At 42.4% G+C, this 24,012-nt stretch overlaps 1 protein-coding gene and 1 long non-coding RNA gene across 4 annotated transcripts in view; one reads left to right on the top strand and one right to left on the bottom strand.

Moving 5' to 3' along the window:
- Positions 1–24,012, bottom strand: part of Ctnnd2 (catenin delta 2) — a 755,848-nt gene that overhangs the window by 283,211 nt on the left and 448,625 nt on the right. For all 3 annotated transcript variants that reach the window (XM_005356666.3, XM_026783687.1, XM_026783688.1), the window contains 2 exons: positions 16,852–17,046; positions 2,856–3,114 (listed from right to left, as the gene is read on the bottom strand). In XM_005356666.3, the coding sequence (XP_005356723.1) occupies positions 2,856–3,114; positions 16,852–17,046 (454 nt within the window). The remainder of the gene's footprint in view (positions 1–2,855; positions 3,115–16,851; positions 17,047–24,012) is intronic.
- LOC113457154 lies at positions 8,340–15,810 on the top strand. Its single transcript, XR_003377778.1, has 3 exons — positions 8,340–8,522; positions 8,606–8,710; positions 14,526–15,810. It is a non-coding gene; the product is annotated as an uncharacterized LOC113457154 (long non-coding RNA).

Raw genomic sequence — 24,012 nt, 5'->3', positions numbered from 1 at the left:
CAAATATTTTGAGTGCTTCATGTTTGAGGGCAATTAATTGTTCAATGCAAGATGGTAAACAAAAGTGACTAATGACAATGAGTAACACATCAGTACTGGTTGTTCATGGTAGACAAGAAGGATTGCACATCACCACTTGGGATGGGATAACAAGGCAGGATGATAGGAGGTATCATTTCTGAGCTTCCTTTAACTATTCGATCTACAGCCAGCTCTATCTTGTTCTGTTCCAGGAACACATCACCTTTCTCTTGACTCAAACAGTCAAGACTTATTCCACACATTAATTATATTAGCATGGAAATGCATCACAAGTGAGTGCCCTTGAGCCCTAAAAGTTAGATATCTTTGTTCTAGCACACTTAATTCTAGTATGTGCTTGGAAACAACCAAAAATCATCATTTGAAAGAGATAGAAAATGTCTTTTATAAGTTAATACCTTGGGCTGGGAGTCACATGGCTTTTGAATCCATAACAACAATAAGAGTTTGAAAGACACTCTGAAAAAAAGGCATTACTTCTTTTATTCTTCATTCCAGATATTACTGGATTTATTTGTGTTTTACAAATCCTTTCTGTATCACATGTACTCATTCATAAGTAGTTTTTAAACATAAAGCACACACAAAAAAAACCCAGCCTACAAATCACAATCCCAGAGAACTTAAACAACAATGAGGACACTAAGAGAGACGTACATAGATATAATCTACATGGGAAGTAGAAAGTAGAAAAAGACAAGATCTCCCGAGTAATTTGGGAGCATGGGGACCTTGAGGGAGGGTTGAAGGGGAGAGGCAGAGAGGGGAGCAGAGAAAAATGTGGGGCTTAATATAAATCAATAAAAAAGGGGAAAACACAAGACTCCTCCCCCCAAAAAACAAACAGCAAAACAACAAACAAAGAGAAAAAACAAATCCTTTCTGGTTCTTGCCATAATATATTCTCTCTCTCTCTCTCTCTCTCTCTCTCTCTCTCTCTCTCTCTCTCTCTTTTTGCCTGTGCTTAGCATGCTAGGGTTTCAGAATGAACACTCACTCTTATGGCCAGCATCTAGTGATCTTAAAAATGAAGGTGAATTTATAATCCACACAGCACTAATTTGCATATAAATTTAACACATACTAAAGACCAGTGGCCACTGTCTTCTTACTCTTCTCCCGTTTCTTACTGGCGTTTCTCTCTTTGGTATAGAGCAGGCACAGTAAATACAGGTAACATAATCCATGACTTGAAAAGGTAAAAGCTGTGACATTATATAGAAAGAAACAAACCTATGAAAGTGACAGCAATATAGAAAAGGAAGAATGCTCCACTGAATAAAATAAAGAGCCTTTAACATACAGTGTAAAACACAGAAGCTGGACTGCATCAGAGAAACACAGATTTAGTTTCTTATTAAGTCCAATTCCTCCATGCCTTCTGCTTCAAGCTACTCCTCGGATTCCTGCCCTGAGTCCCCCAGTGATAGATTATGGCTGGAGAGTATAGGCAAATTAGCCCTTTCCTCTACATGCTCCTTTTGGTCATTGTTTTACTGCAACAAGAGAAACAGGACTAAAATCCATAATATCCAATGTAACACAATGTTAAAAGTCAAACGGTGTCAAGTCTGATACAGTGTTCAGCTCTCAGTAAGGTCTTATTTCTGCATATTTCTACCTTATTGTTAACTATAAAATATTTCCAAATAAAGCATGATAAAAATATTTTCTGAAGAACGTTCTAAATATGCATGCCTTAAAAGTGAAGGGCAGGTTTCAGTTCAAAGACTTCTGACTGCGGTGAAGGCTCGAGAATCCGGAGACCAACCTGAGCACTGTGGCTGAGCTTTCCTTTCAATCTCCTGCCGTCGGAGCTGAGCCTTTCGCCCAATTCGCTTTACAATGCGGGCTGTACCACACACAACACTTAGCGGGCCCTTCATGTGGGCTTCATCTGAACCGAAGCAGCTATCTCAAAGCACACTATGAAATGATTCCATTTGCCTTTCATGTCTGAAGAAGCCATTTCTTTTTATAAGAGAAACCATGCAAATTCTCCGCATAATACATGAGATGTTGTGTCCTCTGTCAGGGAAATGCCTGGAGAGGAATTTCAAATTTATCACCACACTCCAGCCCGGTCCTAAAGACATACCAGGATCTCCAGGATCTGGGCCTATCTAGAATGCTCACAGGTACAGGTTATATATGCGTATGTATATCTGAGTAGATGCATATGTACACATATGTGCGTACACACGGGACTGCATCTACATATCCATAGGGAGTCAATCCCAGCTCCAGGAGTAGAGCATCACGCCAACCCGCACTGCCGCTGGAACAAGAAGGCGGGAGGGAAACACACCATAGGTACCAAATCATTTCTCCAACAATCCACAGCCAACTTCTCACCATTCCCCGAACAACTAATTTCAGATTTCTCAAATCTGAGAATAATTTTTGGGGTGGGGGAATCTTTATAGTATATTAAACCAGAGAGACAGAGGTTGGCACTAAATTCATCTCCTCAGATGGGAGCAGCACACGTGGACAGTGGCAGTGACGGTCAGGAGAGACCTTTGCCCAGCTCCCACGTCACTCAAGACCCCACCCGATCAATCAGATGGCTACAGCCATAAGCACCCAAAGGCGTTCTTATAATAGTTCTTTATGTTTTAGTTTTGAGTGTTGGCCCATAGATAATAGGGGTCCATCTTATGTGTCCATATATCATACAAATAAAAAAAACTGTAAAATCCAAGAATAATCAACTTTTTCATTCTCAGTCAATAGCAGAAAGGCGAAGGCTATGATGTTACCAAGAGCGCAAAGAAGAGCATCTCAGAGAAAATAAATACGGTCTTACCCACCTGGGATCTTTCTGAATGCTGTCAATGGATGGGGATCTGGCCAAGGTGCCTTCGGGTGGGAGGGCAGGGCCCGATTTGCTGTACGGAGAATCAACGGAGGGACAGTACTGCAGCTGTCGGTAGGGGTCAGCGTAGTTGGAGGCCGGGCCAGCAGCGTAGCTGGCCCTCTGGAAGGTGGCGGCGGCGGCGGCATTCTGTGGCCCGTGCTGGCTGCCTGTGCGCTGCAAGGGGACGGAGTCGACACCAGGGGAAGATGGGGCTAGGACAGGAAAGTAGGGACAAAGTAAAACACTGAGGACCTGCTCGCAGAAACGGTTAACCAGGTCTAGGCAGGGGGGGACGTTACACACATGAAAAAAAAATAGGGTTTGAAAGAATAAAACAAAATTAATCTGTTACAGATCTCCCAACATAGTCAATGCTACCTAGTCAAATGACACAATTCACATGCTGTCTCAGAACTACGTCGAAAATACAGGGAGAATGCTGGGGGTTCCTTGCTAACCAAAATCAAAGGGAAGGCATAAGCATCCTGCATGAGAACATTGTTAAAAACCAAAATCTGGGCTGGGGTGTTGCTCTGGCAGAGTGCTTGGGTAGTGTGCAGAAGGCCCTGGGTTCGATCTCCAGCACAGGTTAAGATACATTTCAGAGGAAAATATTTTATAAGGAAGAACAGACAAATTAGGTCTGTGTTGTCCTGCTGGACAATATTCAGGATGTGTTCGGATTAACATGACACTAACTTTACTGGGTTTGTCATAGATTTAGAAGTAAAGTCATTTTCCAGAATAGAGGAAGGGGAAGGGAGAGCGTTTGCCCGGAGGTGGATGGGGAGTGAGGAGGGCTCAACATGAGTAATTAGTGCTGCAGCATCCCGTGCTGGGCTGTTCTCCTTTCTGTAAAGTACATCCCTCCATGTTCCACGGGCCTCTTCCTCAGTAAGGCTTTCACAAATGCACTCGGGAGACAGCAGACATGTGGGGGAAGGAACAAGTCATCCCGGGAGTGAGCGAGGCAGAGTCGGGCGTTGATGTGGCTTTCCCCAACGTCTTTGCATCTCTTCAACATGTCTGGGATGCTCTGAGAAGAGTTTACACAACTTACTGAGATCAGTTTCACTGTTTCCAAACTGAATCTCGATTTCTTTTCTTTCCTGGGGTATTTTTAGACAAGGCCAGGCCACTGCTTTCATCTGTCCCTCAAAAATATTCCCGTCTAAAGGCAAACTGACATATAAAATGGAAATAACGTCTTCCTTAGGAGTGGGATGTGACTCATTATTTATCGCCCTAGCAACAATCACGATGAGGACATTTGCTTTGTGACAGCTTGGATCAGTACAGATGCTGAGAGACAGCAAGTGTCTACATCCAGGGATCCATACCCCACGTGTTTTTATGGAATCAGATTCCAGTTCCAAGTCACACAGCACAAATTTCCGACTTCCCAGAAATTTTTTTTAGTGCATTTTATTATTTTATTTTTTTGCTATAAGGGCCATATACCAAATGAAACACAAGGGTAATTATGACATATCAAGAAAGCAATTGCTAAGAGCGTGCAAGGAATTCTTTCTAAACAATAAATTCTGAAAGTAAACTGGAAGAGAGATTCCCCAGATGAGGTCTGGATTGGAACCTATGAGTTCAGGACCTTCCTTCTCCAATTAATTATCAATACTATTATTGTTTGATGAGCAAAAATTAGAACACGCTAATAAAGAGCATGATGAAAATTATTTAAATAGTTTTAAAAAATTATTCTAAGAAAAAGTGTCCATATATCCTAAGAAGTAGCATTTTAAATTGTATTTGACTACAAGTGTGGCATACGCCCTTTCCCAACCACCATAAAGAAACAAATGTAATAAAAATTAAAATATCATGAACTTTATACTATAACCAAAGCAGCATAAAATCTATATAAGAACACAGACAGAAATAAAATCTTCTTTTGCTCAAGAGTTGTGTTAAGCAGTCAAAAAATGAAGGGCAAAAGGAGAAACTTAGTACGCTGCCTCATTTTCACAGAAGCACATTCTTCATTCAGGAAACCAAACATCAGTGTTTATTCTTGCTGAAAATTGTTTACAGGCAAAAATAAATTCTCTTCTAAAAATGTATTTGCTGTTAATCCTAGTGATTCACACAAGAAGGCACATGTAGTGGAGACAAGAAATATTAAAAAACCTACAGAGACCATTTTGGAGGCTGGGAAAAGATCAGCTGGTACAAGGCTAGCTGTGGAAATAGGAGAATCTGAGTTCAATTCCCAGGACCCACGAGACAAAACTGGACAAGCTATGTGCTTGCCATCTCCAAAACTGGACAGAGCATCCCTGGGCCGCCCTGGCCAGTCAGTCTAGACTAATCTGTGAGCTTCAGACCTTGTCTCAAAGGAGACACAGAAGCTTGTTTTCCATGCTCCGCATGCACCTTCTCTCATACCAAACACACGTCTTCCTGCACACATAGAAACATGGGTATACACACTCATATATCATACATCTGCATCTTTAAAATGATGTTTATTAGCTAATGCTAGGATAGGTAAAAGGAATAAAATGATTGTTTCCCAATCTGTCTAGGACACTAAATTAAAGAGGGGAGGGTTGGGGGGAAACACTGATAGCAGATTCGAACTTGGGAAGGATGGAAGAAAACAGGCTCAAAATGAGTAACATGTGGAACTCTGTTAAGGCAAAACCTAGACATGTACGGGAGGAGAGATGGAGAGGTTAAGTTCCTATTGAGTTTAAAGCTTTGTTTAGATTGATTTCATTATGTTGTGTATATGAAAGTTTTGCCTGTGTGTGTATCTGTGCACTACATGTGTGCCTGGTTCCCGCATATATGAGAAGAGGCCATTGGAACCCCTGGGACTGGAGATACAGATGATTGTAAGCTACCATGTGAGTCCGAGGCAAGAGGAACAAGTGCTCTTAGCCACCGAGTCATCCCTCGGGGCCCCTATCTGGTTTTCACTGTGGCCTTTTCCAGGGAAGGACCACGCAGCTCATGGAGTGCTTGGCTTCGGGAGTCAGGTGTAGACTCCGGCTCGAGTCCTCGGTCTTGGGCAAGATGAGACATTGGGAGTTATGGAAGGGAGTTAAAATGGCCTCCTGGGATTATTGTTTGATTTCAGGCAGGAAAAACATCCAATACGTCACACAGAAAAAAAATGTTCCACTAATGGGTCATCACTCTACTACCTACAAGGCAGAAATCCACAACCCTACACAAAAGAAGTATGGATAGGGCCAGGGTGTGTGTGTGGGGGGGGGGGGAGCTTGCCCCGGACAACAGAATGCTCCTGCTGTTCTGTGTGCTCCACTGTACCAACTCACATTCCCTCAGCAACCTGTTAGGAGGAAAGAATGCCAGTTGTGCCTTACAGATGAGAAACAGAGACCCAAAGCAACAAAGTGCCCCAGCAGTTAGGTCTCTAAGAGGAAATAAATTTAAGCTCTGTTAGTTATACTCCAGATGCCCACGATTGCTACCAACATAAGCTTCCAGACCAGCCTTAGAATCTCCAGGAGAAACATTTGTGAGTTACTAGTAGAATGAGGAAATGTTAAATAACAATGAGGAGTTAGAATATCAACTAAAGGCAGATGAAGGGATGGGTTAGTCACAGGACTCAAATACCCGAAGATCACAGTGGAAAAATTACGATAGATTGTTGTGTAAACTAATTTATATAATATATATATAATATATATTTTTCTATATATTATATATATATAGAAAAGATATATAAAGTATCCCAAGAATCTTACTTTTATTTAACCTGCAGAAGACAAAAGGAATGCAAATATTAGAATCTTAATTATAAGGTATTTTTATTCTGTCTCATCCCTGATATAACCATGTGAGGATATGAGGAGGTGGGCTATAGAATTTAAGGTGGATGAGCAACTTTCCAGAAGTTATTTATTAATTTTTAAATCGCAATGATTTTGGCTTTAATGAGTTGGTCCTTCAAAAGTATCATCCATTAACATGAGAGGGGGGTTGGACGGAAGGAGAGCAGGGGAGTTTGTAGGTGCATGAGTTTACATGTACATCTGCATGCATGTGCAGATACAGCTGGAGGAAGTGAACATGTCAGGCTCAGGCCTGTGAAGGCCAGAGATGAACCTTCGGTGTCTTTCTCCAGGATCAAGGCTCTCACTCTGCATCTTCTGACAGACAGCATCTCTCTCACGGGATACGGGGCTCACTGACTCAGTTAGCTGGACTGGTTACTGAGCATCTTGTATGCTACTGTCTCAGCCTCCCCAGTGCTCAGAGAGCAAATTCATAACCCCACAGCTAGCTGTTTCTCCCCGATGGGATTCGGGGGAGCAATCCTCATGCTAGACAGTAGGCAGTTCACCTGATGGTCTACCCTGTCAGACCCTGATAAATACTTAAATCTCTGTGCAGGTCCCAGTAAGAAAGTTAGTTTTTGAGAATTTTGAGATAGAAAAATCACAATTCAAATAAATGCTGTGAAATTAATATACCCCAGCCATGAAAATAAAGTGTCTACCAAATACAAAGAGGGCAACAACAGCTCTTTAATGTAAAGAACAGATCCTGAGACCTTGGAGAACAAAATACGTGAGAAGCCATGACCCTCAACAATACAGTAATGGAATTCCTCATATTTAGGGCAAATGTTTGCCCAAACTACAGCATGGGACCACGGGATCGCAGTTTGCTTTGGCTATCTGGTACACAGAAAATACCACATGGATGAAAATCTGTAGCAGCATTAGGAAGATTAAAACTGACTGGGGATAGTGATGGGCATCTCTATCCTTAGTACTCAGAAGGCTGAGGCAGGAGGATTGTGTGTAGAGGCCCATGCTGATCTACACTTAGAAGATGATCTGGACTACAGGGCAAAACCCTGATTCAGAAAAAACAACGCCACAGCTACTGTTTTATGGGATTGGATGGATGGCAGTTGGGAAGGCACTGCCAGAGTGAGCGTTCAGTGCTGTCCTCTGATTTGCCCAGCTAGTTACCTCCTGGTACACCTCATACCTACCAAACCTGTTTGCTGCCAAGGATAAACAACTACCATCCTGCTATTAGAAGTCTCATATTTCATATACCTTCCTCTTAACTTCCACCACTGAACATTTTTCTCCCATCTTAGTCCAAGAGCCCCACTGATTGACCTTGTGGGTTACTCCAACCAACCGAATGTCCTCTTGGCAAACATTTGGAGGGGCTGGCGCTTCATCAGCTCTGCAAACTTGTCCCTCTCCTCTCATGTCCTTTGCAAATAGTCCCTTCTCCTCCCATGAGCTCTTAGAACTCAATGAACTGTGCTTTAGCCTCTCCGGGGAGATTTAACAAGCTGCCTCTTCTGCAGTGGACTTGACACCTCGACAGACACCTCTGCCGTTGCTGAAATTGTGTTTGTTTTCTGAAAGCTACACAAATAAAACCTTAGTTTGTCAAGGCAAAACAGAGAGATGCTTTGTGTGCCGTATTTGAGGGAGGAACAATGCATCCTTGTTAATAAAGCCAAACACTGCCTTCTGAATGATGGTTACAAGCATTGTTTACTGAAAAGGAAAAAAAGACAAGAAGAGAATAAAATCCAGGAATCTGGGCACACGGGAAGAAACCGTTGTGAGGAATGTAAAGTGGAACCCAACAAAGAGTAGGAAAAGCAATTTTCTTTATGCATTTTTTACCCTTGATTTTATATATTTATGTGTTTTTCATTTTGTTTTACATGTATAGGTGTTTTGACTCAGTGTACCATGTACATGTCCGGTGTTCGTGGAGACCAGAAGAGGACCTCAGACATCTGTGGAACTGGAGTCACAAATATTTACAAGCCATTATGTAAGTGATTGTCAGTGAACTGAGGACCTCCAAAAGAGCAGTCCTTATGAATAACCACTGAGCTATTTCTCCAGTCTTACGTGAAGGGACTCTGATCAGCTCGACTGTGGTGAGCATGGCTCTGGCAGGCCTTGCCCTTCTCTCCCAGCCCCTCTGCCTTGCTAAAAATCCATTAGATTACATTTTCTAAAGCTAGCCATCAATGGTCACTTCCTCCTCCTGAAGCTGACTACCAAGCTACGAAAGTATCAAAGTCCAGTAATCTAAAGCCCCCTTGGGTTCACCTAACTAACACACCCAATTAGAATTAAACACCTTATTCTAACACGGGGTTTCCCCTTGTAACTTTATATACTGCCATTTTCCTATGGGCCATGTCTGTTTCCTCTGTATTCAGAGGAAGTCCTTTGTCCCTCTGGGCCAAACACCGCTGCCTCCTTTCCCTTGTCTGGATCCCCATCTCCCTTGTCCTCTGTCTCCTGTCTTTGTCTCCTATTCCCTGCCCTCTGTCCCTCTGGAGCAAATAAACCTGCTTTGTGCTCAGAGCTTGGTCTTGGGGGTTCTGAGCTTTTTTTTTTTTTCTTTCATTGTGTTTCTCTATATATTTGTATATACAGATAAATATGAAAACACAGCATGTGTTTACAAATAACTAGATAACTTAATACAGAAGAAATATATAAGAAGGTAATCATGGAATGCTGTCTCTAATCAGAACACAAGGATGGCTTAGTGGAAAGTGGGGCTAAGAGCTTTTAAGTCCATTACTTCAGGAATAAAAATTCTTTGGTCCCCAATCTGGCATGCTGTCAGCAAAGTTGAACTGTATGTGTCTTCCAAGTTTCTACACTTAACACAGTCTGAACTAGACTACAGTTAATGGATAGCTATTCGAGAATAAATACAACATGGTATTATAGCTTTATGTCATTATTGTTTTTAAAAAAGAAGCATTTTCAGCAAGGTAACACTTCTGGTGGAATCCTTATAACTAACGTTCAGAATGTTTTCACTTTTTTTTCTGGGAACAGAGGATAAATATCCCCAAAATGTAAAATCAGATGTAGGAATGCCACAGACATGGTCAACATTGATGAATACAACATTAGGTTTGAAAGAGAAAAAGGGACAAAATCCTATTTTAAGCAGTGACCAGTTTTGTTCTTTTTATACAGCAATGAGAATTACAAATGCTGTTTTAGATATTAGACATTTAGTTATGTATTTTAGGCATGTTATATGTTTGGATGTTTTGTTTGCATGTATAGCTATGCATCACATGTACACCAGATACCCAGAAGAAGTGTTGAATCCCCCAAAACATGAGTTACAGATGGCTTTGAGTTGCCAGGTGGGTGCTGGAAATCAAACCTCAGTCCTGTGCAAGAACATCACGCACTTCTAACTGCTTAATCATCTCTCCAAATCCAGCTCTAAGAATTCTTAAGAAGTATTTTTTAATCAGGTACTTAAAATATGGATTAATGGAAGAAATAATTACTAGTGGTGTGGGATGTCCTTCTGTATATGTGTTGCTTTTACTGGTTAATGAATAAAGCTTTTAGGCTAATGGCTTAGCAGAGTAAAGTCAGGCAGGAAATCAGAACAGAGAGAGAGTAGTGGAGTCAAAGAGATGCCATGTAGCTGTAGAAGGAGAAAGGCATCAACACTGAAAACTTAAAGGTAGGCCACAGCCTTGTGGTGATACACAGATTAATAGAAATGGGTTAATTCAAGATGGAAGAGCTAGCTAGGAATATGCCTAAGCTATTGGCCAAACAATATTGTAATTAATACAGTTTCTGTGTGATTGTTCAGGCCTGGGTAACTGAAAACAAATGAGCAATCTTCCATTACATACTAGGATCTTTTTCAAGATTTAGGAATGGCTATTCTTGATTGTCAGTCCAGGTACAGCTATTACCATAGAATTTGGTAGGTTTACAGAATTCAGTAGGTTTGTAGAATTTGTCCTAAAAATTAAAATAGACACAAGCGAATGGACCCACTGGAAAGTGAGTAAATTCATACTTAGGCATACATATTCTTCCATATAATTTTATCTGCACATTTCATGGTACACACTCTTATTTCTTCTCATTTATAGAGTGTGTGCCGGGGCTATCAATGGATAATAACATACCCATGTGTTTTCAACACCCTGAGCCCATTTTTAGTTCTGTGCGGCAATGCCTCCCTGGAATGAGAAGAGGAAAGAATATAATCAATACTATCCTCAGGCAGAGTTTCCTTTTGTGCAGACACCATGTCATGAGCCATCACATACTGCCTCATTTAGGGCCAACAATGACCTGAGTGAATGGTCCCATCTCTCAACGCCAGTTCTTCATTTCACAGAGGAGAAAGTGTGTGTGTGTGGGGGGGGTGGGATGGGTAAAATGGGGACCAAATCCCAGATTGATTAACCTTTCTCTGCCTGTTCCATCCCATTTGATCTGCTGGACACTAAATATTGGGTATGCCCAGAAAATACAGCCCATGTGCTTTGAATGATAATATAGTTTGCAGAAAATCCAAAGAAAATTAAAATACAAGGTGATTATATGTATGTCAGATCTAGATAAGTCTGTATGATTTTTATCTTTAGTCATTATCTGCTCTATTTAAATATTCATCAGTATCTGTTCACTTGGAAAGAACTGTGCTAAAATTGCCTTCAAGTGAAAGCTGCATGGGCCTGGATGATGATTTTGGATAATATTCTCCACGAAGATGAAAATGGTATAGTTGAATGGGGAAAGTGATAACATATCTATGGTAGAGTCACTTCTGTTGCCTAGGGTGACATAAAGGTGCTGAGCAAACCTAATATAGCATAAGAGGAATAAGGCAGGGAGACAGATTACAGAGAGAACATGAACAGATATTCTAGTTGCCCGTCTCTAGAAAGTTAGTGACAGCTCATCTTTAGTTGGCTTTACAGGAGGTTCAAGCATGGAGACGGAGCTGCCCATAAAATCTAGATGGCTGCAGAACAGAACTCATATGCTCCACTATCTCTTAAGTACTAAATGACTTTACATCAAGTGTTTGCTTATGATTTGAAGGCATATTATATTCTGTATGCATACAAATATCTACCTGCTGAACAAGAAATTAAACAAGAAACACTGTGGGAATTTAACTATCTAAACAAAATTTCTCAGCTAGCTAAGAACCTGAGTCAAGAGCACAGCCTGGAATCTGGTAGACTTGGGACTACAGGTGATGTGATTATTTTTATTGTACAAAGTAAACACTTCTACTTCAGATGTAGGCTGTGCTCTAATCTTGATCTACTCACTCATCTGCAAATCTGAAAGACAGCCAAGAACTGGAATGGCCATACAAATAAATTCTAACCATTTGAATTGATAGACAATGTGTAGAATGGAGGGTACAGCCTGCTAACTTGTAATTATGGGTCTACATCTTAATTGTTCTTAATTTGCAACTTCTGGTGCTGTTGAGCCCTTATGTGAAAATTATAAATGACATCATATTCACTGCTCAGTGGGCACACCATCCTTGGCTTCGATTCTTTCCAGCACTGCTCTGTCTACCGACGTAATAGATGCGAGCGCTATGCTTGTGGAATTACCGTGGACTTTTCAGGACAAGGCTAACTTTGTTACTTGCCAGTACCTAACGCTTTCCCTTTCATCTCACCATCCACATTTATAGTTTCTCAAAGCAAGAAAGAGTTCTCAAGTGTGGTGATGGGACCCTCTCTAGCAGCCTATCTGGCTAGGAGCTGCTGCAGATTCAGAAAGTGATTCTTTTAGGTCGTTGTGTTTCTGGAGTACTATGCTGACTTCTGCCTGTCCCTGCTGTCTTCAGGCAAGGGAAGAGATATACTTTCTTCAAACATCTCTACTTATAACACATCTAGGAGTAGTGAGACTTGCCAGGTCATCCTTAGAGCCTGCATCCTTCTGCTAGGTTGGGTGGAAGGAAAAGAGAGAGCAGGCTCTGCCCTGCAGTGGTCTGGTGTGCCTAGCAAGACAGTGTCTGGAGCTGAGTCTTCAAGAAGGGATAGTGGTATACATGGCCTCTGGTATGACTTCAGTGGATTGTGCATCTGCTTTTTAGAATCCAAATAATTCCTACGTGAAAATGGGCTGTTTGTGTGCTTCACCATCCATAAGACCATAGTGGAGGAGAGATGAAGAGGGGGCCTTGGGCTTCTTGATGCTCCAGCATGAACCTGAATGTTTCTAAACGCATGTTCATGAGGTCAATCACACGAGGGTTAGATAGCCCATGCATGGCTCAGGAGTGCAGGGGACTTTCTGATCACATAGAAGGAGAAAGGTGGAACTGTCTAAGCTGGCGTCTGAGACTTAGGCTCCAGATCAAAGTAACGGACATGGGAGGTGTACATCTGGAAGCTGAGAAGGAAGGAAAGAGAGGAAGTCGGATGGAAAAAAACAGGAAAAAGATGAGTGACAAGTGAACACAAGAAGAAACTCCTGGGACATTCCTTGTGATGGTCTCAACACGCTTTCCCTTCTGCATCTGCAGGCATGATTTCTGTTTCTGTTTTTGTTCTTTATTTTGTCCAGTTTTCTCCCTAAAAGTCTCCCTGCTCAAGAGCGACTTAGTATTCAGCATAGCCGTAATCAGGCACCAAGTGGCCCAGAGATGAGGTCAGCGTGTATGGGGAAAGGACAGGGAGACAGTTGCCATGGAGTTAGTACGATGCTTAGGAGACCGAGGCAGTTGAAAACAAATCCATGACATTCATCTTTCAGGCATTCCCATCCTTTGTTAGTCAATTTCTTCTATGTTTATAAGACTATATGAAATGAAATGGGCTCAAAGTTAAGCAGTAGCCTGCAAGCCACTCTGATGAGCCAGTGTACCCAGTCAACAGTAGATCTCAGCAGATACCTCTTTAATAAGAGAACATCCAAAGCCATGAAGCTTTGGACCAAACAAATGAACCTGTTTGGCCTTCAAATGGTATTTACAAATATGGGGTCAAAAAAGAACAGGACCTAGGACAAGACAGCCTAGACATGACATTTCCAAGACTGACTCCAAACAACCTGTGTGACTGTGGAAGCAACATCTCCATGTCTGCCTTATGATACATAGAAAAGGCATCAAAATGTACCTCAGCTGCAGGATTAGTAACTATGTTAAATGCACTAGAGGCTGTCCCCAAAATATTTATGTGCCACCTGCTTTTCTTCTTAGGATCTCACCCTTGGTTCTCAGCTCCAACTCCTCATTCTCTAAGCATCAATGCACCTTTCCCTCAACTTTATTTCCAGGAGCAGGCGCAGTGAAAGAGAGTGACCCACTTTCTGTTTGGATACAGGATTGTCTGTATTGTTTGGGGACACAGAAACAAATGAGCTACAGCTGGTTCCCTGTCACTGAAAGGCAGGAAGATAAGGCTCCTTGGTCACATCACATCAGCCAACAATCCAAGCTAAACATGAAGAATCAAGTACCTCAAACTAAGGGTCTCACTAGAATGTGACCCCCTTCTCCTAAGGGTATTTATTTTTGCCATGAAAATCTCTTAGCTCAGTTTTAGTGATCTCCAGACACAGGGATGTGTACAACATAGGGGGTTGTGAATAAAATGATTATGGATACATACTTACACACACACACACACACACACACACGGAATCATCTTAGACATTTAGTCTCTACAGCAATGGGTCCTAGGGTTAGATAACTATGCGAGTACAAAGCAGGCCAGACGCAGGCACAAGGCCTCCTGGGCAGGGGCGGGTTGGAAGCTTGTGTCTTGAGACTTGTGCTTCACTTCCTGTTCCTTCTTTCTATGTGCTTTTAGACATGCTCCCAGCACCGTGTGACACTCACAGCATCGTGTGACGCTCACAGCATCGTGAGACACTCCATCACGTTGGCTCACAAACTATGTTGAGTTCCCCTGTGTCAGCTGGCATAAGGTGTCAAACCTCTGCCTGCCACATCTTCCAGGTCTCAGTCATAATTCCTATTGCAACAGACTCTCTGAAGCATTTCGAGGAGACTGCTGGTTGCCCTCAGACGAAGGAGAAAAGCACAGCATGCCTTTGCTCAAGATGTCTCTCCATTGGCACCAGGAAATAGGTTTGTAAACTTTCTGCAAGAGGCCAAGTCCTATGAACTGTATGATTTCTGTCACAGACTCATGCTGCTGCCTCTGCAGTCCCAAAGCTGCTGTAGGGGGACACTTAAAGGTAAAGGCTAGGGTGTGACCCAAAGCTTGATACAGGGACACTGAAATTTAAATTTCATGTCACTGACACATATTAATCTCTTATCCTAGCACAGGCGCAGACTCCCTAAGCCTAGAGAGTGTAACAGTGGGAGGTCTGAAGGAGAAATACCATCGTTAAGCTCATGGGTTTGAACGCTTGTTTCCCAGTCTGTGGTGTTTGTGAGGTTGTGGGGCTTCTAAGATGTGTAGCCTTGCTGGAGTCAGTGTTCCACTGTGGGTGAGGCTTCGGGAGTTTATAGCCTCACCTTACTTCCTGTTCCTGGTCTCTACTTCCTGTGTGTGTAAATGGTATCAGTCAACTTCCTGTCACCATGCCTGCCTGTCCCTTCCCCCAAATACAAGCTGAAATGAACTTTCTCTTCTAAGTTGTGCAGTTTTTTTTGCCTAGATATTTTGTTACAGTAATAAAAGAGTAGCTGTCTTTTATTTAATGAACATTTTCTATGTCTTGAAATATACATGGCAGTTTTTTTGTTGTAACTAAGTTTTGACTGATCCTTCAGAAGTTTACTAACAAAATACAGTCCTAAAGGCATATATAGAGCAGGGGGTCAATAAACTTCTCTTGTTTCCTTTTTTTATTCAAATTAAGTATTCAGTGTCATTGTGATTGTCACCTCTTTTTTTCACAAAGTGTATACAAGGAAATAAAATTATCTAAATTGATAATTTGCAAAAAAAAAAAAAATTCAAGTGGCCCAACTCCAGACAGCAGCAGATATAGCAGGCTATGAGCAAAAGGTCTGACAAGGATAAATCAGTGTTCTTTCTTCCCTAAGTCTAAATATATGTTATTAATATTGAATGGCATTGGCGATGTCACAAGGAGAACATTGAGCCTTCCCTCTTCTAGTGCCGTGGAACACTGAAATGTAAATAGCCATCATCAGCCACAAGGGCAGCTTTTCTCGACTTCAAAACATGTAATCCCGCATCACCTGCAGTTTAACAAAGTCACCACACTGTACTCAGCGGTCACTACAAGCTACAGTTCCATCCCACGCCTTAGCCGTGGCTCTGAGCATGCATAGCCTGGAAAGGGTAAGCTTCACCTGCAGCTAACAGACAGGCATCTCTGCTGCTTACCTGGGAGGGTGAGGTTTTACAAGGAGTGAACTGCTCAACAATTGTCTAATTTCTCCATATTTATCATTAAAGTCAGTGTCATTAGAAACATAGTCATAACCTTAGACTACTTTATGAATGGCTATAGGTCATAGGAAACGCCTGTCCTTCTCAATGTGTCTTATGGTTATGTACAACTAAAAATATATATGTTTAATGGTGGAGACTACAGTGTTTATTGAGTTATCAAATCCCAACCTTTAAATAACAATTCTGAATGATTTAGACTATTAATGTGTATGAAACATATCCTAAGTCTACCTTTCAAAACATGCCACTTTTTAAAACAAATATTTTGATCTTCTAGCTTGCTAAAAGGTAGACTGCATCATTAAAACTGTCTTACAAAAATAATGCATCTATATTTTACGACATGACTGTGATTCCTTTTGTGGAGAACTTATACTTCACTAAATTGCCTACCTAGGGCACAGAAAACATCAATCATGGGGTTTTGTTTGTTCTTTTGTTTTGTTTTGAGTTTTTCTACTTGATGTAATGACAATTCCCTTAGTGCTTCTACCATCCATAGAATCACCAGGTAGCTAAGCTGGAGTTATACTCTCTTTCAATCATCATCAAAGATACTGATGACAGAAGCAGGTTATAAGGCTTGACTGGGGTTACACACACACACACACACACACACACACACACACACACACACACACACACACACTGCTTTCATTTGGGAGCAATTATTTAGCTTCAAAGGAGGTCCATATCCCCCATGCCCAGTGGGCAAGCCTGAATGTACCCCAATACACACCTGTGCTCGTGCGGAAGGTGCCAGTGTGTGTTGGTGGCAGAGGGTCCCCCTGGCTCTGGCTGAGACTCCTCATAGGGGGTTTCTGATAGACACGGTCTTCATAGATGGGGTCTATGTGGTGCTCTGGGGACTGCAGGGCCCGCAGTTCAGGGCCCAGGTGCCCATGCTGGCTGCTGTATGAGGCTCGGGACCCAGCTGAAAGAAATGAAGATGGCACATTAAGACTCAGCCAACATCCAAACAGTATTTTATCCAAGAACGTTTGATGGAATAGTGTAATGACTAAAATCTACAAATAACTAATGAATAACACCAAATGACAGCTAGGGGCCAGACTAATCAGCTCATCACCCTATCCAGCTGCCTTGTTCTGCTCCCAAAGCTGATGCCACTGGACGGATGTTGGGGTTTCTCAAATAATTCCACACCCAACAGGACCACTGAAACTTTTTCCCCGTAGCCTGATGTGTGAAGCCTGCCTCCAGATGGACAAATAACCTAAAGGTCCATGCATCGTTTTGATTTAGTGCAAGAGAGAATATTCGAAATGGTGAGAAAATCAGTAGGCTCCATCAGCGAAGACATCAGGATGTTCACCCCTGAAAACTGAAGCAGAAATTGCTATCATCCTCAGGCTTTGTCCTGGACAACGGATGAGCCAGAGTGGACAGACAGTGGCCCCTAGCCCTTTGAGAAGCAGGTGTTTAAGGACAAGTTCTCTGCATCCTTTTTCCTTTCCCTCTGCCTATCCAAACAGAGGCATTTGCACTGAGTCTGTCTCCCTCTGGACAAAGTCCCAAAGCTTACGTGTAACTGGCTTATTCACACTTGATGGGTATAAGTGTTTCGGCGCTCCAGTGTTGTGAATCGTTATTCACAACACTCCCTGCATAGCCTGGGCAAGGTGTCACTGTGGAGCCCTGCCGCAGAGAAAGACGCTTCTAAAACAAGGCCTGCCACGCCAGGAAATACTTAGACATTGCTTGCACTGACTGACAGGAAATGAGAAACTGGTTGAGAGCTAATGTCCAGAGGAGAAAGGTCAGGGCAATGGTGTCATGACACGGACCTGGGGTGACAAGGAGAAGAGCTAAGTGTCTATGCTGAGCAGAGACTGCACATTAAAAACACAGGGACTTCAGTCTGCTTCAGGAATGATTCTTCACCCTCAGCCCCCAAACTGACACCCACCAGCCATCGTGGGATTTAACTGCAGATTACCTTTCTATAGCCTGGGTTTGGAGCTCTTTCAGAGGGGGCAAGGGAGCTGCGTTGGAAGGATTGGAGGGAAGAAGGGAGATGATGTCATTATATTTTTATTTCAAATAAATAAATAAAAATGAAATCACTAGATATTTGCAGGAAGAGAAGGATCAGGGCAGGTGAGGTCTTTCTCTTTGTTGATAATTAACTAATCTCAGATTTAGACAGAGTTGTGATGAATGATAGATTGGAAATAACTGTTTTGCATAATTAGGTTCATTGCATCTGATTTTCCAAATGCCAGCACCCCACTGGAGCTCAAGGTTGGGTTTGCCAAGAATATTTCAGTAGTGCGCTTTCAGTTTCTGCTCTCTGCTCTTCCTGCAGGCTCAGATTAAGATCTCCAAAGTCTAAAAAAACAAGGAAACATTACTTTTATCCTGACCTTACATGTTTGACTAAAATTAAACATGATTCTAGGACTCAGACTGGTGACTCTAATATCATTTCTTTGCTCCGATTAAAAAAAAAAAACAAACCCTACCCAGTGATGGACAAAGAGGATTGCTACTGAACTTTGGTGCTGACTTTGGGATATGGGAGCAAATATTTCTTAAGATTTATATATTAGCACCATTCACAAATTAATAATCTAGTGCTAGGCGAAGAGTCAGTGTCATAACATGAAGCAGATCTTTATGGATATCAGACTTTCAGTGTGATGATATTGTCACAAATGTCATTAATGAACACAGAGACCCACAACTGGTCAGCGTGAAGACAGGAAGAAACTACAGCATGCTCGGCTGTAAAGGAGATGTCTATACCATACCCTTTCCTCCCAAGGCTCAGGGGTCATGACTGAAGAGTGGGCAGGAAGGCTTCAGGAGCTGTAGGTAGTAGTTAGGTACAGTGAAGCAGTAATCTCCAGAATCAATACATCAGCTGCACTTAGGGACACACAACAGCTGTGACAGCATGGACAATGCCTACGCAAGGTCAAGCCAGACAAAAGCCAAGCATGGAGTGGGGAGGTGTTCCAAAAGTCTTTTCTCTAACTGAGAGGGTGTTGGCAACTGATGGTAATTGGGAGAGGGAGATCCTGTTTTCTTTAGGGATGTGAGCCCCAAGAGACTGTCCATGTTCCGGTAGAAGGTCCCATGCCCCTGCACTGAAAGCAATAAGTGAACCCAGGGGGCTTAAAGAAAAAACAAAGGAAATGTATGAACCTGGGAGAAAGCTGTGGTGGAGACACAGAGGGGAATTGGAGGGGAGGACATGGATCAGATACATCGTACACACATATGGAATTCTCAAACAATAAAAAATGCAAATGATCAGCAAAAGCATCATAATGACATCAGGAAATATTAGAATATCATTAGCAATAGTAGCAGTTCAAGTGTTTTCCCATGAGAACAGTTGTGTAAATTAAATTTCCCATTTAAGCTGTATATAGAGCATGGAGAAAATCGTTCTCAAAAAGAGCACTGTTGATACTTTTTTTTTTTTTTAAACCATTGTGGTCAGGTTTAAAGACCTTGTGGGTGGACACAGCTATAATCTAGACAAACAAAAAGGGCTGTGAACCAGAAGAGAAGCCAAAGGGTCAAACATTAAAAGAATTTTTTACTGGGCTTTGCTCAGGGGGAAAAATAGGGTTGTTAGATCCATATAAATATCTTCCTTGTCATGGCCAATACGAAGGGAAGATTTACATGAAAACCAATTCTGGGAATATGCACCAAAATCTCACTGGATGCTTTATATATCTTCTGACTCCAACAAAATGCACTTCTTTTTGATAGAAATTTCCTGTCGTCAGCTGATCTACTTGAGATCAAGTTCTAAGCACCATCAAGATGCTAAACACCCCTCACAAACACATATCTCTCCCAGGAACTAGAACTCGGCTATTCTAAGAAGAAACATGCTGGGAAATTTTTTGACTTGGTCTTAAATGTCCCCAGTGCCAAGGTCCAGTGCCCTCACCAATTATGTTGGTAGCAAACAATCCTGGGAACTTGACCTGACCCAAGTTTGAGAGCTCAGAGCTAAAAAGTAGCAAAATGCAATCCAAACACGATGGACCAAAGAAACTACCAGACCAATTGCCTGGACTGTTTTCTCTGCCCTTGCAGAAGTACGTTTTTGTAGGAAAAATGTCAATATACAGCACTTTATAACTTATTTATGTAATCATTCTAATATTCAAAATTCAAATCTATCATGTGGCCCCGCTCTTCCTATTTCTCAATGGGACCCAGAGGCCACAGAATTCAGTGCACAATGTTTCTGGAAGTATGTGAGAAGACTCACATCTGGAATGTGAGCACGACATACAGGATTATAAGTTAGTGATTCAGAATGGTTACAGTGCAGGCCATTGCTCCCAGAGGTTGATGAAGCTCTAGGAGAGAGCTACACACTGACATAGTACTGGGGCACGGCCACTCTTACCAGAACTCCCTCTGAGCCCAAGCTGTCTTTTTAAGGTTACTGACAGGTGGCTCAGACCACTTGACTGTGGTGTTGGAGGAGGGTAAGAAAAAGTTCAGTCCTGTGCTAGGCATGCTAGGGGCCATGAGAGCTGGAGAACTGGAGGGCCCAAGCCTTCATCTATCTCATAGTACCCATTCATACATGTGGTATCATTATGGGGAAGGTTGACACTGTGGCTAGTGATGCCCAGAAAAGGTAGCTTTGGGGTGTTGGCCATAATGTTTAAAACTTTGATGCAAATAGAAACAGTATTTTGAAAGCCATTTTATTGCTTCTACTGTGTCAGTTTTAGAGAGCAGAGCTGAAAGCAGACATGAACTCTACCCCAGAACAGTCTCTAGCCACTCCAGTGAGTCCGGGCAAGCCACCAAAGCGTCCTCATGCCTACTTTCCTCAAGGGTAGAAAACAGAGAAATGTACTGTCCAGCCCGGGGCTCTAGAGGTATGAAGCAAGAGACAGTGGGCAAGAGAGCTGTGCACTTGGTAGGGTCATAGTGGCAGATGTCCTTTGTCCCCTGGACTTCAGACTCTAGAAATGAAGCCATCTTGTGCATAGGTACAAGTTTAAAAAACAAAACAGTTAAGTACTTTTTCTAGCACACACTATTCAAGTTTCACAAATGTGGAGATTTGATTTTGAAACATTTGAAGTGATGCAAATTCTCCTGGTAGTTTTATGAAACATCAATTAGGGTGCTTTCCTTTTCTTGAGAAAAAAAAAAAACACACATGCTGCTTGATGAAACAGAGGAAAATGTGATATATGGACAGGAAGAGCTAAAGATATAAAATCTAATAGCTTTGGTTACTCTCATAACTCACAAGTGTATAGCAGGTAAGCAGATAAAGACGCAAAGATTAGTGTGGAACTGAGGGAAAAAAAAAACAACCCATTGAACTGAAACTGATCTGGAGCTCTGAGTTAAGTGAACCCACCTGAAGTGTGCAGGGGCTCACACCGGAAACTCTACCACTAAAGAGCTTGAGGCAGGAGGAGTGCTGTGAGTTTCTGGTCGGTCTGGGCTCCTGAATTAAAGCCGTCTCAACAAGACAAAGCAACCAGAAAGACAATTAAAAGGTGAGCCCACCAACGTTCTTCCTTCTCAGCTCAGTTCTCATCCTGGATTTGGTTTTTGATTCAAACTGAAATTCCAAAATTTCCTTCCTACTCCTATGCTAATTCAAAAGTTAATCTTGGTATTAAAAAAGAATTCCAGAATAATCTCCCTGTCTTCTGAGTTAAATTCATGAACCAAATTTTATTTGCAAATGAACACCAATTCATTGAATTCACTTGATAATGTATCGCATGGCTATAAATACAAAGTTATATAGATACATTTTTCATGGAGACTCAGAGTCATATTTCAGATCAATATTTGTGAGGGAAATTATTAATTCATATGCATTCAACAATAAAACTGCATTGTAACCTAATAATTTCAATGTAATGATACAAAGCTGTTCCGTGATGATTTGGTTTTTGGAAAGAAAGAGTATCCTTCCTATTGCCTCTAACTCATACATACTAGATCTTCATATTCTATGCATCATATAGTGTTGCTGCTATCATGGAGGCCTTGGATACACACAGAGCCTGTGGCCATGAACCAAGTGGCAGTGTACAAACCCAGGGTTTCTTTCCCATTGCTTTTTTAATGAGATATCGAATTTGATGCTCTATGATTACTCTATCTCCCCTTTTCCCAAATGAATATCGTCACCAATTGTGACTCAAGCACTTTCCAGTAAAACTAAAAATGCAGTGGCCAAAATCACTGGTCCCCAGGCTACAGTGGTGGTGCCTGTGTAATCTCGTCTCCTGTAAAGGCACGGTTTCCTGGTCTTGAACTTCCTGTCTACGCCGAAGCATTCCTCCCTTAGCTTTTCAGAGAACAGACGTCTTTCGTCCTCTTCCCTCAGTAGCAGGCAGGCTTTTGCAAAGCAGAAGTGACAGGGTGTACAGGCAATGTGCCCTCTGGTAGCACTGTGTTCTTGAGGGGCGCTGTTTGATGACCGCGTTTTTACTTTCCACTGTGAGATGTGTGGACTGTCTAAGACATGTGGGAGACACGCCAGGTACACAGGGGTGCTTGGGCACCTGTCCCTGAAGCCAATTTTTCTCCTCCGAGGGCAGAGAGTAGTCTGGTAGTTGGTTCTCCAAATACCATGCATAAGAATGTCCTGATTGGAATTCATGTTCTTTCTCACTTTCTCAGCTCTTTCAGAGGACCTGAGGTTGCACAACTTAACAGGCTCCTGCTTCTCCTGTGGTTGAGAAGGCAGAGGCCATTGGTCTAGCTGGGAACACCTATCTGATTGCTAGAGGTACCCGTCTTGAATGCTAGAGGCAGACACGTCAGTGCCATAATCTCCCCTGCCTTTTTGAATGAACACAAGTAGCCTCAATGAAAACACAGGGCAGAGTGTAGCAGAACGCTGGCCGTGCAGGTGGACTTTGGCAGGTGCCCAACAGCCTGGCTTAGCACGCTCATGCTCTGTTCACTACGGTGACTCGTCCTGTAGCTGCTGTGTGGCTGCCCAAGGCCAGGTCTACACCAGGGGGCCACAAATGATTTCTTTGTTTCTCTCCTAGAAGGACTCTCCCTCGGGACAGTGTGGAGGGATAGGGTTATGGTTATCTGGAGAAAGAGTCATTTCTAGAAAGGGAAAAACAGGGGCATCGTTTTTATCAATGAGAGGGCCTTTTAAATCTGGATGGGCTGGGATGTTTCTGCTGAGGCAGTCCTGATTTTGACATGGTTCTGAAGGGGCACATGCGTGGAGGTTCCCTGCACCGCCACGGTGCACACACCCTGTAGAACAAAGGTCCCTTCGTCTTCCACTTCGTTTGTGAGGACAAATAGCACAGATCCACCCTGGGGAAAATCTGTGCACCTCTGAGACTTAGAAGAGAAGATTTATGCAGGAGACCCTTTCCAGAGCAAGACCTCAGAAGAAAGCCCAGAGAAGATAACAGTTGGCATTTTCTGGGTGCTGCTGAAAAGTGACCTGGTGGTTTTAATGGTCACAGTAGATCTGAGGCAAGATGTAGGGTCTTCAGTGCACCTTCAAGGCTTAATCTTCGGCAGTTCCCTTAAATCGGGAATTGAACGGCCCCAGGAATATCCATTCTGGAACAGACGTGGACAGTGGCTCCTGGACTGCACATGGGCTGCTGGGGAAAGCTAGCACTGCCCTTGAGAACAACAATAACGAAAAGGATGTGGGCTTTGGCCCCTAGCACGATGCACTCTGTGCTGCAATTAGCTTCTTGCTGGGAAACCCTGGGACCTGACAGCCAGTGACCAAGTATAGACATCAGGACACTCTTGCCTTCCCCTGCCTCCTGCTCTTCTTCAGTTTTTTTTTTTTTTTTTTTTTTTTTTTGGTTTTTCGAGACAGGGTTTCTCTGTGGTTTTGGAGCCTGTCCTGGAACTAGCTCTTGTAGACCAG

This window comes from Microtus ochrogaster, chromosome 19, assembly GCF_000317375.1.
Source record: "Microtus ochrogaster isolate Prairie Vole_2 chromosome 19, MicOch1.0, whole genome shotgun sequence".
Classification (NCBI taxonomy): domain Eukaryota; kingdom Metazoa; phylum Chordata; class Mammalia; order Rodentia; family Cricetidae; genus Microtus; species Microtus ochrogaster.
This window is presented reverse-complemented; position numbering and strand designations above follow the sequence as displayed.